Source organism: Oryctolagus cuniculus, chromosome 6 (assembly GCF_964237555.1).
Source record: "Oryctolagus cuniculus chromosome 6, mOryCun1.1, whole genome shotgun sequence".
NCBI lineage: Eukaryota > Metazoa > Chordata > Mammalia > Lagomorpha > Leporidae > Oryctolagus > Oryctolagus cuniculus.
Genome location: NC_091437.1, coordinates 126,062,874 through 126,077,236, shown reverse-complemented (window position 1 = coordinate 126,077,236; position 14,363 = coordinate 126,062,874). Strand labels below are relative to the sequence as shown.

Below are 14,363 nucleotides of genomic sequence, written 5' to 3'. Positions count from 1 at the left end.
TTATACAAGGCAATACTTGGCTGTCAATATATTTTTCCCCATTTGTGTGTTAATGGGTCTCCTAGGTGGGTTTAGATTTGCATTGCCTAGTTTCCTCTAGAAAGTTGTACTGGGGTAGAGACGGGGGTTGTGGTGCAGCAAGGTTAAGCCACCATTTGGGATCCCCATATCCCATATCAGAGTGAGTTTGAGTTCCAGCTACTCCCCTTTTGATCCAGCTTTGTGATATTGCCTGATATTGGGAAGCAATGGATAATGGCTCAACTCCTGGAGCCTCTTCCACTCATGTAGGAGACCCGGATGGAGTTCCTGGTTTCTGGCTATTGTGGGCATTTGGGGAGTGAAACTTAGGATGGAGGATCAATGTCTCTCACTTGCTCTCATTCTCATTCTGCCTTTTGAGTAAATGAAAATAGTATTTTTTCAAGCCATACTACTGTCAATCCTATTAATCCTGTCTGCAATGTCTTGTGTATTTTCCTAGATCACTGCCAATTCTGATCATTGGGTTGGGCATCTCTAACCCAAAAATCAGAAGAGAGAGAGAGATCTTCCATCTGACGGTTCACTCCCCAATTGGCCGCAATGGCCAGAGCTGCGCCGATCCAAAGCCAGGAGCTTCCTCTGGGTCTCCCATGCGGGCACAGGGGCCCAAGGACCTGGGTCATCTTCCATTGCTTTCCCAGGCCATAGCAGAGAGCTGGATCGAAAGAGGAGCAGCCAGGACTAGAACCGGCGCCCATATGGGATGCCGGTGCTTCAGGCCAGGGCATTAACCCGCTGTGCCATAGCACCGGCCCCCACATTTAAGTTTTCATCCATGATTTAGTTGACTGGGTGGTGTGGGGAAAGAACTAATTTTATTTTCTTTGCCAAGTGTTTTCAGTTGTCCTCAAACTGCTGCAAAATCTCTTCCTACCCATAACTGAAAAGGAAACCTTTATCACACGCTCCATCATTATACGGAACCACTTAAGCTCTCCTACACAATGAACTTTTTGTCAGATTAACTTATTTCTGCCACGACTGCTAATTTTACAATTTTTGTTGTTTTAAGGCAAAAGAGGACATTGACAAAGAATGGGCCAAACCCACACAGGCACAGAGGCAGAAATTAGAAGCTCTCCAGAAAGAAGACAATCAAACACAGGTGAATCAAATATTACACCAAGAGAAACCCCTTGGAGGAGAGTTAAGAAATGCTGTGGAATTGCACTGTTTCTATAATTTATTAAACTGTCAGGCACTGAAGACTAAGGTTCTTTTTAAAAAATGAGAACACGTGCATTGATTTTTCTGGTTATGCAATTAGTAAAAGCCTATTGCTTAAAGATTCTAAAAAGAAAAAACTACAGATGGTGTTTAATGAGTCTTTTGCCAAGTTAATTAATATAGATCTTCAGCATTCTTTTTAATGACTACGGAGTATTCCACTTTATGATCCTGTTCTCGCTTAGTCGCCGGTTTCCTATTCTTGCAAGTCAGGTTGTTTCCAGCATTTGCTTCTATAAATCACTCTGGCAGTGAGCACCATGAGGCCGCAGCCTGTGTCTGATTAATCTGCACGCTCTGTGTTCTAGCGCCTGGGCCAGATCTCGGCTGGAGGTCTCAGAACGCTGCAGCCACCATCCTCGCTCTCTGAGGCTGTGTTCTGCTATTCCTTAGGTGATATTTCTGAATATCCCTTTTTAAACCTTCCTGATGGTGATACCAGTTCAGATGCCTCCTGCTCCCAAGCAGTGCGTATGGGTCTGACTAGCCAGACATATCGTAACAAAGAAATGGTTTCTACTTTATTGTATATATATATTTTTTGAAAGGCAGAGTTAAGGAGCCGGCGCCGTGGCTCACTTGGTTAATCCTCCACCTGCAGCACTGGCGTTCCATGTGGGCACTGGGTTTTAGTCCTGGTTGCTCCTCTTCCAGTCCAGCTCTCTGCTGTGGCCCGGGAGGGCAGTGGAGGATGGCCCAAGTGCTTGGGTCCCTGCACCCCATGGGAGACCAGGAGGAAGCACCTGGATTCTAGCTTCCGTTTGGTGCGGCGTGCCAGCCGTAGCGGCCATTTGGGGGGTGAACCAACGGAAGGAAGACCTTTCTCTCTGTCTTTCTCTCTCACTGTCTATAACTCTACCTGTAAAATAAATAAAAACAAAATGAAACAAAAAAAAACCTTAAGTACATGAATTAGATTTCAAAGTTGAGGCCTTACTGCAATGAATTCGTTTTTTCCTGAAAGCACCGTGGAGTGCTGATGCATACCCAGCATTACGTAAGTGCTTGTGAGGTTCTGCTGCTGTCAGAGCCCACACACGAACAACCACTGCTTTCCTTGATGGAAATGGACAAGAAAGTGTGGAACTGGAAATGAGCTAATTAAAGAAGAGCCTTTTGATATAAATCCGAGATAAGCGCCAGCCCCTGGGCTGTTGGTTTTGCCAATGAAGGTTTCTTGGCACACAGGCACGCGCACCTGTTTCTACATTGTCTGAGGTGGCTGTCGTGCTACAGTGTAGAGGTCCATGGTGGTGATAGAGACGATTTCCCACAGGGCTCTTTACAGAAAAGGTTGCTAACCCTTGTTCTAAATGAAACATACATACACACCTTCTGCTACCATATGCGTTAAACAGTGCTTTCTAGTTCATCTTCAAAGAACTAATTTTTCAAGTAGATCATGCTGGCATATTGCGGTCTTCTGGTTTTCCTCAGGGACATTGCCTCACTGAATGGCAAATGCCAGCAAGTGTGTTGAGTAAGTTACTTATTCAACCCCAATTTTCTTGCAAAAGAGAGCTTCGTGTACAAACAACTACTTGCATTTGTTTTAGCTCATTGCAATTAAGGAATGATTGCACATTTGTAAGTGCTCTCAAACAATGAAATAAACAATGATCGACTCATACCCTATACTGAGTAAGAAAGTCCTGTAGCAAGAGCATGCGCCCACTCTCTGAGCGCTCCGGGGCAAGCTGACCCAGCCCCGCTCCCACCCTGCACAGGTACCAAGGATGATTCTCAGTGACCCTGCTGAAGACCAGGCAGCCGAACGCATCTCCGAAGCTGCAGCACGGGTCCCAGCACAGCTGTGTCCTACAGCGCGAGACTGAGAGTCAGCTGTCCCTCTCCGCTTACGTCTTGCCACGTTTCACTTCTGCCACGTTTCACTTCGTCAGAGAGCATAGTCCTTGAACGAGAGGTGGGAGCTCCCTTGCTTCAGGAGAGGCTTGGGAAAGAGCCAGGTTGTCATTATGTAGCTATCATTCTTTTTTTTTTTTTTTTTTTTTTTTAAGGATTTATTTTATTTATTTGAAAGGCAGAGTTTCAGAGAGAGAGAGAGAAAGAGGTCTTCCAACCGCTGGTTCACTCCCCAAATGGCCACAACAGCCATAGCTGGGCCAATCTGAAGCCAGGAGCCAGGAGCTTCTTCCAGGTCTCCCATGCAGGTGCAGGGGCCCAAGCAGTTGGTCCATTTTCTACTGCTTTCTCAGGCCACAGCAGAGAGCTGGATTGGAAGAGAAGCAACCTAGACATGAACCCGCACTCATATGGGATGCCAGTGCCACAGGCAAAGGCCCAGCCCACCACGCCACAGTGCTAGTCCCATATTTATTTATTATTTTTTAAAGATTTATTTATTTGAAAGAGTTACACAGAGAGAGTGAAGAGACACAGAGAGATCTTACATCTACTGGTTCACTCCCCAAGTGGCTGCAATGCCAGGAGCTTCATCTGGGTCTCCCAGCATGGGTGGCAGAGGCCCAAGCACTTGGGCCATCTTTTACTGCTTTTTCCAGGCCATTATCAGGGAGCAGGATTGGAAGTGGAGCAGCCAGAACGCTAACCAGTACCTATATTGGTTGTCAGGGTCACAGGCTGCGGCTTTACCTGCTACACCACAAGTCCAACCCCCAATATCAGTTTATTAAATGCAGTTGTTAGTAACAATACTTTGTTAAAAATGAAAATCCTAGACAAACATAATAGGACAGAATGCTAGGACTGCAGCTGGAACCACACCTGGCCTGTGGTCAGAGTATCCTAAGAGTGTCCCCTGGGCATCTGGGGGTGCTGGAACTCTCTCTGTAGAAAACAGGCCTCCTTGACGGGCGCCACGGCTCACTAGGCTAATCCTCCACCTGTGGCGCCGGTACTCTGGGTTCTAGTCCCAGTTGGGGTGCCGGTTCTGTCCTGGTTGCTCCTCTTCCAGGCCAGCTCTCTGCTGTGGCCCGGGAGTGCCGTGGAGGATGGCCCAAGTGCTTGGGCCCTGCACCCGCATGGGAGACCAGGAGAGGCACCTGGCTCCTGGCTTCGGATCAGCACAGCACCAGTCATGGTGGCCATTTGGGGGGTGAACCAACAGAAGGAAGACCGTTCTCTCTGTCTGTCTCTCTCTCACTGTCTAACTCTGCCTGCCCAAAACAAACAAACAAACAAACAAACAAACAAAAAACAGGCCTCCTTGTGCTGCTGTTTCGTAGCCATTTCCAAACTCTCCTCTGACAACACCACTGTCAAAACAGTCTGTAAAAACAAGTTACTTTTCTTCCAATGTGGATCTCCAGGTAGTTGTTTTTTTGTGTTTTTTTTTTTTTTTTTTTTTTTTTTTTTGACAGGCAGAGTGGACAGTGAGAGAGAGAGACAGAGAGAAAGGTCTTCCTTTGCCGTTGGTTCACCCTCCAATGGCCGCCGCAGCCGGCGCGCTGCGGCTGGCGCACCGCGCTGATCCGATGGCAGGAGCCAGGATCCAGGTGCTTTTCCTGGTCTCCCATGGGGTGCAGGGCCCAAGCACTTGGGCCATCCTCCACTGCACTCCCTGGCCACAGCAGAGAGCTGGCCTGAAGAGGGGCAACCAGGACAGAATCCGGAGCCCCGACCGGGACTAGAACCCAGTGTGCCGGCGCCGCGAGGCGGAGGATTAGCCTAGTGAGCTGCGGCGCCGGCCTCTCCAGGTAGTTTTTAAAAGACACTTTAAATGTACACTCGCTGTGTGTGTTGTTGTAATCTGCTACGATAGAATCATCTCTGCTCATTCATTTTATCCACCCCACTCTTACTCCTCCCATGGTGCGTTTCCCGTCCTGCTCTGTCCCAAGCACCGTTACAGGTGCAGGGACATGATGCTGATGAGGCAGGAATGGCTCCTGCCCCGGCAGGGCACGCCACGAGCTTCCCCACGGCTTGTCGTCACTGCAGAGGCGTGGTCTTCATTCCTGTGCCCCAGAAAAAAAAGCAAGGTGCTCTCCTGTGACTCGGTTCCCGGCATCCTCCTAGACTGGCAATAGCCTCTGACGTGAGGGTTTCATCGGCTTCAAGTTTCTGCATCTTTTGCTTCCTCTCTCCCCCGCGTCCTCGTCCCTTTGGAGCAGTTTCTGGAGCTGGCCCGTGAGGCGCAGCACTACGGGTGCGTGCAGCTGGATCCCTGCACCTGTGACTACCCAGAACCAGGCTGCCGGGCTGTTCTTTGCGTCGGCAACAAGGAGATCAGCTGCTGCATAACCCTGCCGGATGGCCAGACCCGAGACGTCACGTTCCAGCTGAGCAGGGTGAAGTGCTGGCAGGTCACTTTCCTCGTGAGTATCCCGGCGGCCTGCTTTTCCCGTGACATACAGCCTCCACCTGGGGTTTAAAAACCCCATTGCTCTTGATGACCAAGTCGGCAGTAGGGAGACAGGTTTACCAGTTGGCTCGGTAATACCACTCATGGTTCCCTGCTGCTCTGCGCAGCTGTTGTCACAATAGCAGATAGTAATAACAGCTGCTTTTATTGAGCACTTGCTTTGTGTTCAGTGCTGGCAAACTCTTCTCTTGGAAACTGGATGCTGACCAGCAAGGCTCTTCTTAAGGGGGCCTGGAAGCTTGCATACAGTACCTTCTCCCTGCAAGAGAAAGCCTCGTTGTCAGATTGACTGAGAGCCTATTTAGTACCAACTGCTGGGCTGGGCACTTCTGTATCTATTCTTCTTCTTCTTCTTTTTTTTTTTTTTTTTTTTTTTTTTTTGACAAGCAGAGTGGACAGTGAGAGAGAGAGACAGAGAGAAAGGTTTTCCTTTTGCCATTGGCCACCCTCCAATGTGCCGGCCGGTGCACCGTGCTGATCCGAAGCTAGGAGCCAGGTGCTTCTCCTGGTCTCCCATGGGGTGCAGGGCCCAAGCACTTGGGCCATCCTCCACTGCACTCCCGGGCCACAGCAGAGAGCTGGCCTGGAAGAGGGGCAACCGGGACAGAATCCGGAGCCCTGACCGGGACTAGAACCTGGTGTGCCGGCGCTGCAAGGTGGAGGATTAGCCTATTGAGCCGCGGCGCCGGCCCCGTATCTATTATTTAATTCTTACATGTACTCAGTGAGCTAAGCGGGATTAGTTCTTTGCAATGAAAACTGAGGTTAAGTAGTAGAGGACGAAAGCAACCTAGAGCAACCCGCACACCTACGTGCTCCATCCGTGGGGATTTTCTAGCTGACCTAGGGCTTCCCTGTGGCATGTGATACCATCCACCACACTTTCTTTCTCAAAACACCCTCTCTTGCCATGAGACTTTGCCCTAGAGGTTAAGATCCCAATTGGGACACCTGCATCCCATGTGGGAGGGCCCGCGTTCAATCCCAGGTTTGGGCTCCTGACTTGAGCTTTGCACTATGCAGACTCTGCCAAAGGAGTTCTGATGGCTCAAGTGATTGATTCCTGCCACCCATGCGGGAGACCTGAGCTTTGGGGAGTGAACCTGCAGATGGAGTGCTCCCTCTCTCTCTCTCTCTCTCTCTCTCTCTGACTCTCAAATAAATAATGGTTTCATAATACCACCTCTTCTCCTGCCTCTGTTTTTGTAGACCTTCTCCCTCTGAGCACCCCTGAAATGCTGCTGTTCCCTGCGGTTCCACTTCCAGGATAGACGCTAGATACCATCTGCCATCAACCACCAGGTCCTTCCGTCTCAGGACTAGTATTTCCTGTGCCCTTTGGACACCCTCCCTGGGCATTGCACAAACATCTCAAACTCAGCCTTTGCCAAAGCAGACCTGTCCGTTCCCCTTGTGCCTGCCCTGTGCTTGCACCCTTCCGCCTGTCCCCTGGTGAATGGGGATTCACCACCGCCCCCTAACTGCCAGGCTGGAAGGCTTGGAGTTGCCTCTGACTTCCCACTCCCCCTTATCCTGCACGTTGAATGAGCCCTGGCCGTGCTTCTACCTTGCTGTCCCTCGGAAATCTCCCTTTTCCCCCCTCGCCGCTTGCTCTCAACGTTCCCGCATGGATGGGCTGAAGAGCCTCCTACGCCATCTCCCTGCCTGGCACTTTCCCCTTGGAATCATGGTGTGATTTCAGTCCTTTTGAGAAATTTGTTTCTTGGCCCCAAATTTGACCTGGCATGGTAAATACTCTGTATTCATATGAAAGAATGTGTCTTCTGCTATTGGGTGGAAGAGTCCGTAAATGGTAATTATTTGGGGGATTGACTTAATTTTTTTTTTGGACTTAGTATAATTCCTAGGAAATTCATCTAGATCATTGTGTGTTTCAGTAGTTTCTTTCGTTTTCTTGCTTAGCAGTAGTCCCTGGCATGGATGCGCCAAGTTTGTCGAACCATTCACCCACTGAAAGACATCTGGGTGTTTTCAGTTTTAGCTGCTGTGGATATAGCAGCCATAAATATTCATGTACTCACTTTTGTCTGAACACAAGTCTTCATTTCTGTGGGTTCAGTGCTCAGGAGTGTAATTGCTGGATCATCCGCTAATTAGGGGTTTAGGTTTTTAAGAAACTATCCAACGGTATCATTTTCCATGCCCACCAGCAGAATATGATTGATCCAATTCCTCTGCATCCTTACCAGCGTTGGTGTCATTACTATTTTTTATTTTAGTCATTCTGATAGGAATGTAATGGTACCTTGTGGTTTTAGTTTGCATTTCCCTCACAGCTAATGATGTTAAACATCTTCTCCTGTGCGTATTTGCCATCTGTATATCTTCTTCGGTGAAATATCTGGTTGTTTTACCCATTTTCTAATTGAATTGGTTTTTTTTTTTTTTTTTTTTTTTTTTTTTTTGACAGGCAGAGTGGACAGTGAGAGAGAGAGACAGGTGAGAAAGGTCTTCCTTTGTCGTTGGTTCACCCTCCAATGGCCGCCGCAGCCGGCGCGCTGCGGCTGGCGCACCGCGCTGATCCGATGGCAGGAGCCAGGATCCAGGTGCTTTTCCTGGTCTCCCATGGGGTGCAGGGCCCAAGCACTTGGGCCATCCTCCACTGCCCTCCCGGGCCACAGAAGAGCTGGCCTGGAAGAGGGGCAACCGGGACAGAATCCGGCGCCCCGACCGGGACTAGAACCCGGTGTGCCAGCGCCGCTAGGCGGAGGATTAGCCTAGTGAGCCGCGGCGCCGGCCGGAATTGTTTGTTTTTACCATCGAATTTTGAGAGTTCCTTGTGTGTGTGTATATGTATATATATTTAAAGATTTTATTTATTTACTTGAGAGGTAAAGTTACAGTGACAGAGAGAAAGGTCTTCCATCTACTGGCTCACTCCCCAAATGGCCGTAGTGGCCAAAGCTGTGTTGATCCAAAGCCAAGAGCCAGGAGCTTCTTCTGGGTCTCCCACATGGGTGCAGGTTTGGGCCATCCTCCACTGCACTCCCTGGCCACAGCAGAGAGCTGGCCTGGAAGAGGGGCAACCGGGACAGAATCCGGCGCCCCGACCGGGACTAGAACCCGGTGTGCCGGCGCCAAAGGTGGAGGATTAGCCTAGTGAGCTGCGGCGCCAGCCTCCTTGTATGTTTTAGATGCTTATCTTTTGCTGGCCATCTGGTTTGCAAATGTTTTCCCTCTCTCTCTCTCTCTCTCTAGTTTTCCTCCTCTTAATAGAGCAAGTTTTTTACTTTTGATGAACTCAAACTCATCACTCTTCTCTGTGGATTGTGTGTTTTGGGGGTCAAGACCAAGAATTCTTTCCTGAGCCTTAAGACACGAATATTTTTTTCTATTGTTATTTTCTTAGAAGTTTTATAGTTGCAGGTTTTACATCTAAATAGGGTGCATTTGTGTGGTGTGTGACACTTGGGGTGAGGCTCCCTTTGTTGCATGTGGGAATCCCTACTGCACCAGCGCCATTCATTGAAACGGCTGTCTTTCCTCAGTCAAGTTGCTTTTGCCCTTCTTTCAAAAGTCACTTGGCCGTGTTTGAGTGGGTCTGTTCCTGGATTCTCTGTTCTGCTGTGCAGATAAATGTGTCTACCAATGCCACAGTCATTTTCTGTCATTGTAACAGTTTTGTCGCGATCATTCAGATACCATACAACTCGCCTGTGTAAAGCATACAACTCAATGGTACTTCATATATCCACAGAGGTACATAGCCATCACCATGGTCAATTTTAGAACACTTGCTCTTTAGAACACTTTTTAGAAAGACACCTATACCCATTAACTATCACTTTCTTATCACTGCATGGCCACCAGCCCTAAGAAGTTAGCCATCCACTTTCGGTCTCTATAGACTACATTTGCCTATTCAGGACATTGCCTGTTAATAGAATCATATAATATTTGTGTTTGTGACTGGTTTTGTTTAAGATTTACTTATCTGAAAGGCAGAGTTCCAGGGAGAGAGGTAGAGAGAGAGAGAGAGAGAGAGAGATCTTCTATTCCTGGTTCACTCCCCAGATAGCAGCAACAGCCAGGGCTGGGCCAGGCCAAAGCAGGAAGGAGCCTGAAACTCCATCTGGGTCTCCCATGTAGGGGCAGGGGCCTAAGCACCTGGGCCATCTTCTGCTGCCTTCCCAGCGCATTAGCAGGACACTGGATCTGAAGTGGATAAGCTGGGACTCAAGCCAGCATTCATCTGGGATGCTTAACCAACGGCACCACAACACGGGCCGCTGGGACTAGCTTTTGACTTAGTGTGTTTCCAAGGCTCATCCTTAGAGAGAGTGGGTATCAGTACTTTGTTCCTTTCCATAACCAGACCCGGTTCCACTGTGTCTGCTCGTCCACGGATGGGCATTTGAGTTGCTTCTCTTTGGGCTGCTGTGACTTCTGTTCCACGGGCATTTGTGCCCAAGCTTTCCTGTGGCTCTGATTCTTCGTTTCACCTGGCCATCCAGCCAGGAGCGGAATTGCGGGCCAAGTGGTAACTATGTGTGTGACAGTCACAGGTGCTGCCAGGCTGGCCTGTGTGGTGGCTGCGTCAGTTCATATCCCCACCAACAGGGGTGAGGATTCTGGGTTTCCCATGTCCTTGCCAGTGCCTGTCACTTTCTGACTGAAGTTACAGCCAGTTACTGCATGTGAAGTGGTATACAGTTTCATTCATTTCTGTCTCTTTGCTCTCTCTGCTTCATCTTGGGTCAATTTCAAGATTATTGATCTTGTTTCCTGTAATGTCTAATCTGGCTGTCCTATCCAGTTCATTTTTACTTCTAATATTGTATTTTTCACCTCCAGATGTTGTATTTCATGTCAAGGAATTGCTTGTAGCTCTTTTTGTATGTTTTATTTCTCTCTTATCATGCCATTCTTTCCTTATTTTTTTTTAAAAGATTCATTTTATTTATTTGAAAGACAGAGTTACACACACACACACACACACACACAGAGAGAGAGAGAAAGAGAGAGAGAGAGAAAGAGAGAGAGAGAAATCTTCCATCCACTGGTTCACTCGCCAAATGACTGCAACTGCTGGAGCTGCACCGATCTGAAGCCAGGAACCAGGAGTCCCCTCCAGGCCTCCCACACAGATGCAGAGGCCCAAGGACTCGGCCATCCTCCACTGTTTTCCCAGGTGCATTAGCAGGGAGCTGGATCAGAAGTGGAGCAGCTGAGACTTGAACCAGGACCCCTGTGGGATGTCAGTGCTTCAGTCCAGGGCTTTAACCCACTGTGCCACAGTGCTGGCCCTTTATACCTTCCTTTAAATTCTTGTGTGTGTGGAGCATATGTAAGTCACTTTTAATTAAAGTATTTTTGTCCACTCATTCCATCATTCTGCAGTTTCTGGATGGTTTCAGTGGATTGCTTCTTCTCCTCTTTACAGAGCATGTCTTTCTCCTCCTCTGTATAGCAGGTAATTTTTTTTAAAAAAAGATTTATCTGAAAGGCAGAACAACAGAGGGAAGGAGGGAGAGACAGAGAGAAAGTCCATCTACTGGCTCACTCCCCAAATGGCTGCAGCAGCCAGGGCTGGGCCAGGCCGAAGCCAGAAGCCAGGAGCTCCAGCCTGGTCTTCCTCATGGGTGGCAGAGGCCCAGGCATTTGGGCCATCAGCTGGTGCCTTCCCAAGTGCATTAGCAGGAAGCTGGATCAGAAATGGAGCAGCCGGGACTCAACCTATGCTCCAGTACAGGATGTCAGTGTCGCTGCACCACCATACCAGCTCCCCACGTCATTTTTCGTAGTTTGCCAAACACTGTGACTTCACATTGTTGAAGACCAGACTATTACCTTCCTTTAAGGCTATTACTCTGGCATGCAGTTAGACACCTTGGGATTGGCTTTACTTGATTGAGGCTTATTTTTCTTTTCTTTTATTTTTCTTTTTTTTAAAAGATTTGTTTATTTAATTGAGAGGCAGAGAGAGAGAGAAAAAGAGAGAGGTCTTCCATCTGCTGGTTCACTCCCCAAAGGCCGCAATGGCTGGAACTGAGCTGATCTGAAACCAGGAGTTTCTTCCAGGTCTCCCACGTGGATGCAGGGGCCCAAGCACTTGGGCCATCTTCTACTGCTTTTCCAGGCCATAGCAGAGAGCTGGGTCAGAATTGAAGCAACCAGGACATGAACCTGTGCCCATATGGGATGCAGGTGCCACAAGCAGAGGCTTAGCCTACCATACCACAGCGCTTGCTGCGTGAGGCTTACTATTAACCTTTCTCTACCCGGTACTTGTCCAGTGTCTCTCTACTCTGCCTGATAGAAACATGAGCTCTTTCTTGCCTTGTTCATGAACACCCAGAACTGTTCAGCCTCCTGCTGTCAGTAGCTGGGTGCCCAGCCTCGTGGCGTCCCGCCCCGCACACACACAGGTTATTCATCCTGCATCCGGAGAGTGGAGAAGAGCACTCAGGTGCTCTGCGTGGAGAAATCCCTCCTCCTTGGTATTCTGCCCCCCACCCCCGACTCTTCAAACCGCAGCTTCTCCAAGCTTTTCTTTGTCCCTGGCTTGGGGAGAACACTCTGCGCTGTTGGCTTCCCTCTGCTGGTGCTGCATCTGGCCAAGTCTTTCCCAGGGCTCACCTCGTCTGTTCTCCTTCTCTCTGGGCTGAGAGTCTTGCACTAGCTGATGTTTCGTGTCTGAAGCTACTTCCCGATTCATTGTCTAGACTGATGCTGCCTGGGCACTATTGCACTTAGACAGAAGTCTAAGTGCATTGTTATTCAGCTTTAAAGACCTCATAATGAATGCCTGCTGCCTTCAGGATGAGGTCTGGCATCCTTAGCTTCGTTTACAAGTCCTGCGAGAGTTGGGACTCTCTGGAGGTGAGTAGCAGACACTGATACACCTTACGCAAGTGAGGAAAAGGGGGTTTGTTGGACAGCTGTGGATTAACCTACCGAGTCAAAGGAAGAACTGGAGAAGGGGCGTAGGCCAGTCAGGAAGCAAGGGAGCTAGGAGACCGACTTTCCATCAGGACCTGCTCCTTGGACCTCTGTCTTCTGGAATGAGACAAAGGGCCCAGGGAGTGTGTGTCCACTTGGCCTATGCGTGGATCTGACACCACTCTCTGACTTGTCGTTCCCTGACAGTCCTATGTGGATAGCCCACTGTGGAAAAGGGCTGGTTTTGCTCCAGGAGTTTGAGACTCTGTTACTAGGACGAAGAAGGATGGATGCTGGGTAGCAGACACCCCAGACATCCCCTACCACGCTCTCAGGACTGGGCCCTGCCTCTCTATCCCCTGCCGTACCTTGCTGCCCATGCTGCAGCCACACACAGTCACCTGCAAGGTCTCCCGCTAGCCAGGCTCCCTCATGCCACAGTGCATTTGCACTTGCTGTTCCTCCCACCGGGAATCACCTCTCACTCCCCCTGGCACACAAATGAACAAAACCCCCAACAAACTTGGGTAGCTGCTACTTCTGCTCAGGTGCTGCTCTCTCCAGGAATACTCCCCCTCCCCCCCAACCCCTCCCAGCCCCGACTTGGGTTGGGTGCCCCTTCTGTTTACTTCTGTAGGCTGCTGTTTGCCTCTCTTCTGCCATTTACTATATCAAACTGTGGTGGCCAAACAGGGCTCCTCAGTAGACTGAGGGCGTCTTGGAATTTGGGATAGTCTCATTCATGTTGGTATCTTGCCCAGCACATTCACAGGCACTTAACTTACTGTAGTGTGTTCAGTAATATCTTTCCCTCTGCAGGGGACTCTGCTAGAGAGGGATGGGCCCCAGCGAACTCTCCACCAGGACTTGGAGCTCAGATTCCAATACAGCGAGGAAAGTCACTGGCAGTGGTTTGTCATCTATACCAAACAGGTGAGTTCTCCAGCAGAGCTAAACATCTTCTACACTGTGATGCAAAGGCAGGGAGGGCAGGAGAGAGTGCTGTGTTCTCCCCTGCTGGGCTGTGATCCCTTTCAATTTTGTTTTGTCTTCTTAGTCATCACGCCTTCCTGTCGGTTAGAAATGACTTTAGTCATCAAGGGGTAGCAGGCTCAATAGTGGCTTCAACCAGCAGTCGGCAAACATTTCTTAAAGAGCCAGATGGTAAATAGTTTACCAGTTGAGATTCCTATGGTCTCTTTTGCTGCTACTTTGTTAAAAGCAACCATAGATAATTCATAAACAAATGAATCTGGCTGTAAAACTTTATTTACAGAAACAGGTGATGGGCTGGACTTACTTGCAGACCCTGGCCCCCAAGAAGGTAAAAAGCTATGTCTGTTATCTGGAAAGCAAAAGCTTTACCCTATGTATTTCCCAGCAGACCTTCTATCATGTCTTAGCTGCAAGGGAGTGTAGCAAAGAGGAACAGAATTTGTGGTTGGCTTAGAGGAAGCATGAATAATTGCCTGGGGGTTGGCACTTTGTCATCCCAAACAAAATCAGGGTCTTGTAGGAGAGGCTGTGGCTGTTGGGAGCACGTTACTCATGTTTAACTTAGAACTAAAATTGGAGTAGAAATCCCACTACTCCAAAGCAAGGACAATCTGATTTTCTAAATACCAAATTCAATTGAAATCAAACTCTAGATGTTCTACAATGGATTAATCTTTTTAAAAAGATTTATTTATTTACTTGAAAATCAGGGTTACACAGAGAGAGGACAGGCAGAGAGAGAGAGAGAGAGAGAGAGGGAGAGAGAGAGAGAGAGAAGTCTTCCAACTCCCCAGTTGGCCGCAATGGCCGGAGCTGTGCCGATCCAAAGCCAGGAGCCAGGAGCTTC

General features: G+C 48.9%; 1 protein-coding gene across 2 annotated transcripts in view; it reads left to right on the top strand.

Annotated features, from left to right (window-relative positions):
* SNX31 (sorting nexin 31) overlaps nt 1-14,363 on the top strand; it is a 64,326-nt gene that overhangs the window by 37,493 nt on the left and 12,470 nt on the right. For both annotated transcript variants that reach the window (XM_070075371.1, XM_002710716.5), the window contains exons 9-11: nt 1,058-1,150; nt 5,367-5,570; nt 13,340-13,453. In XM_070075371.1, the coding sequence (XP_069931472.1) occupies nt 1,058-1,150; nt 5,367-5,570; nt 13,340-13,453 (411 nt within the window). The remainder of the gene's footprint in view (nt 1-1,057; nt 1,151-5,366; nt 5,571-13,339; nt 13,454-14,363) is intronic.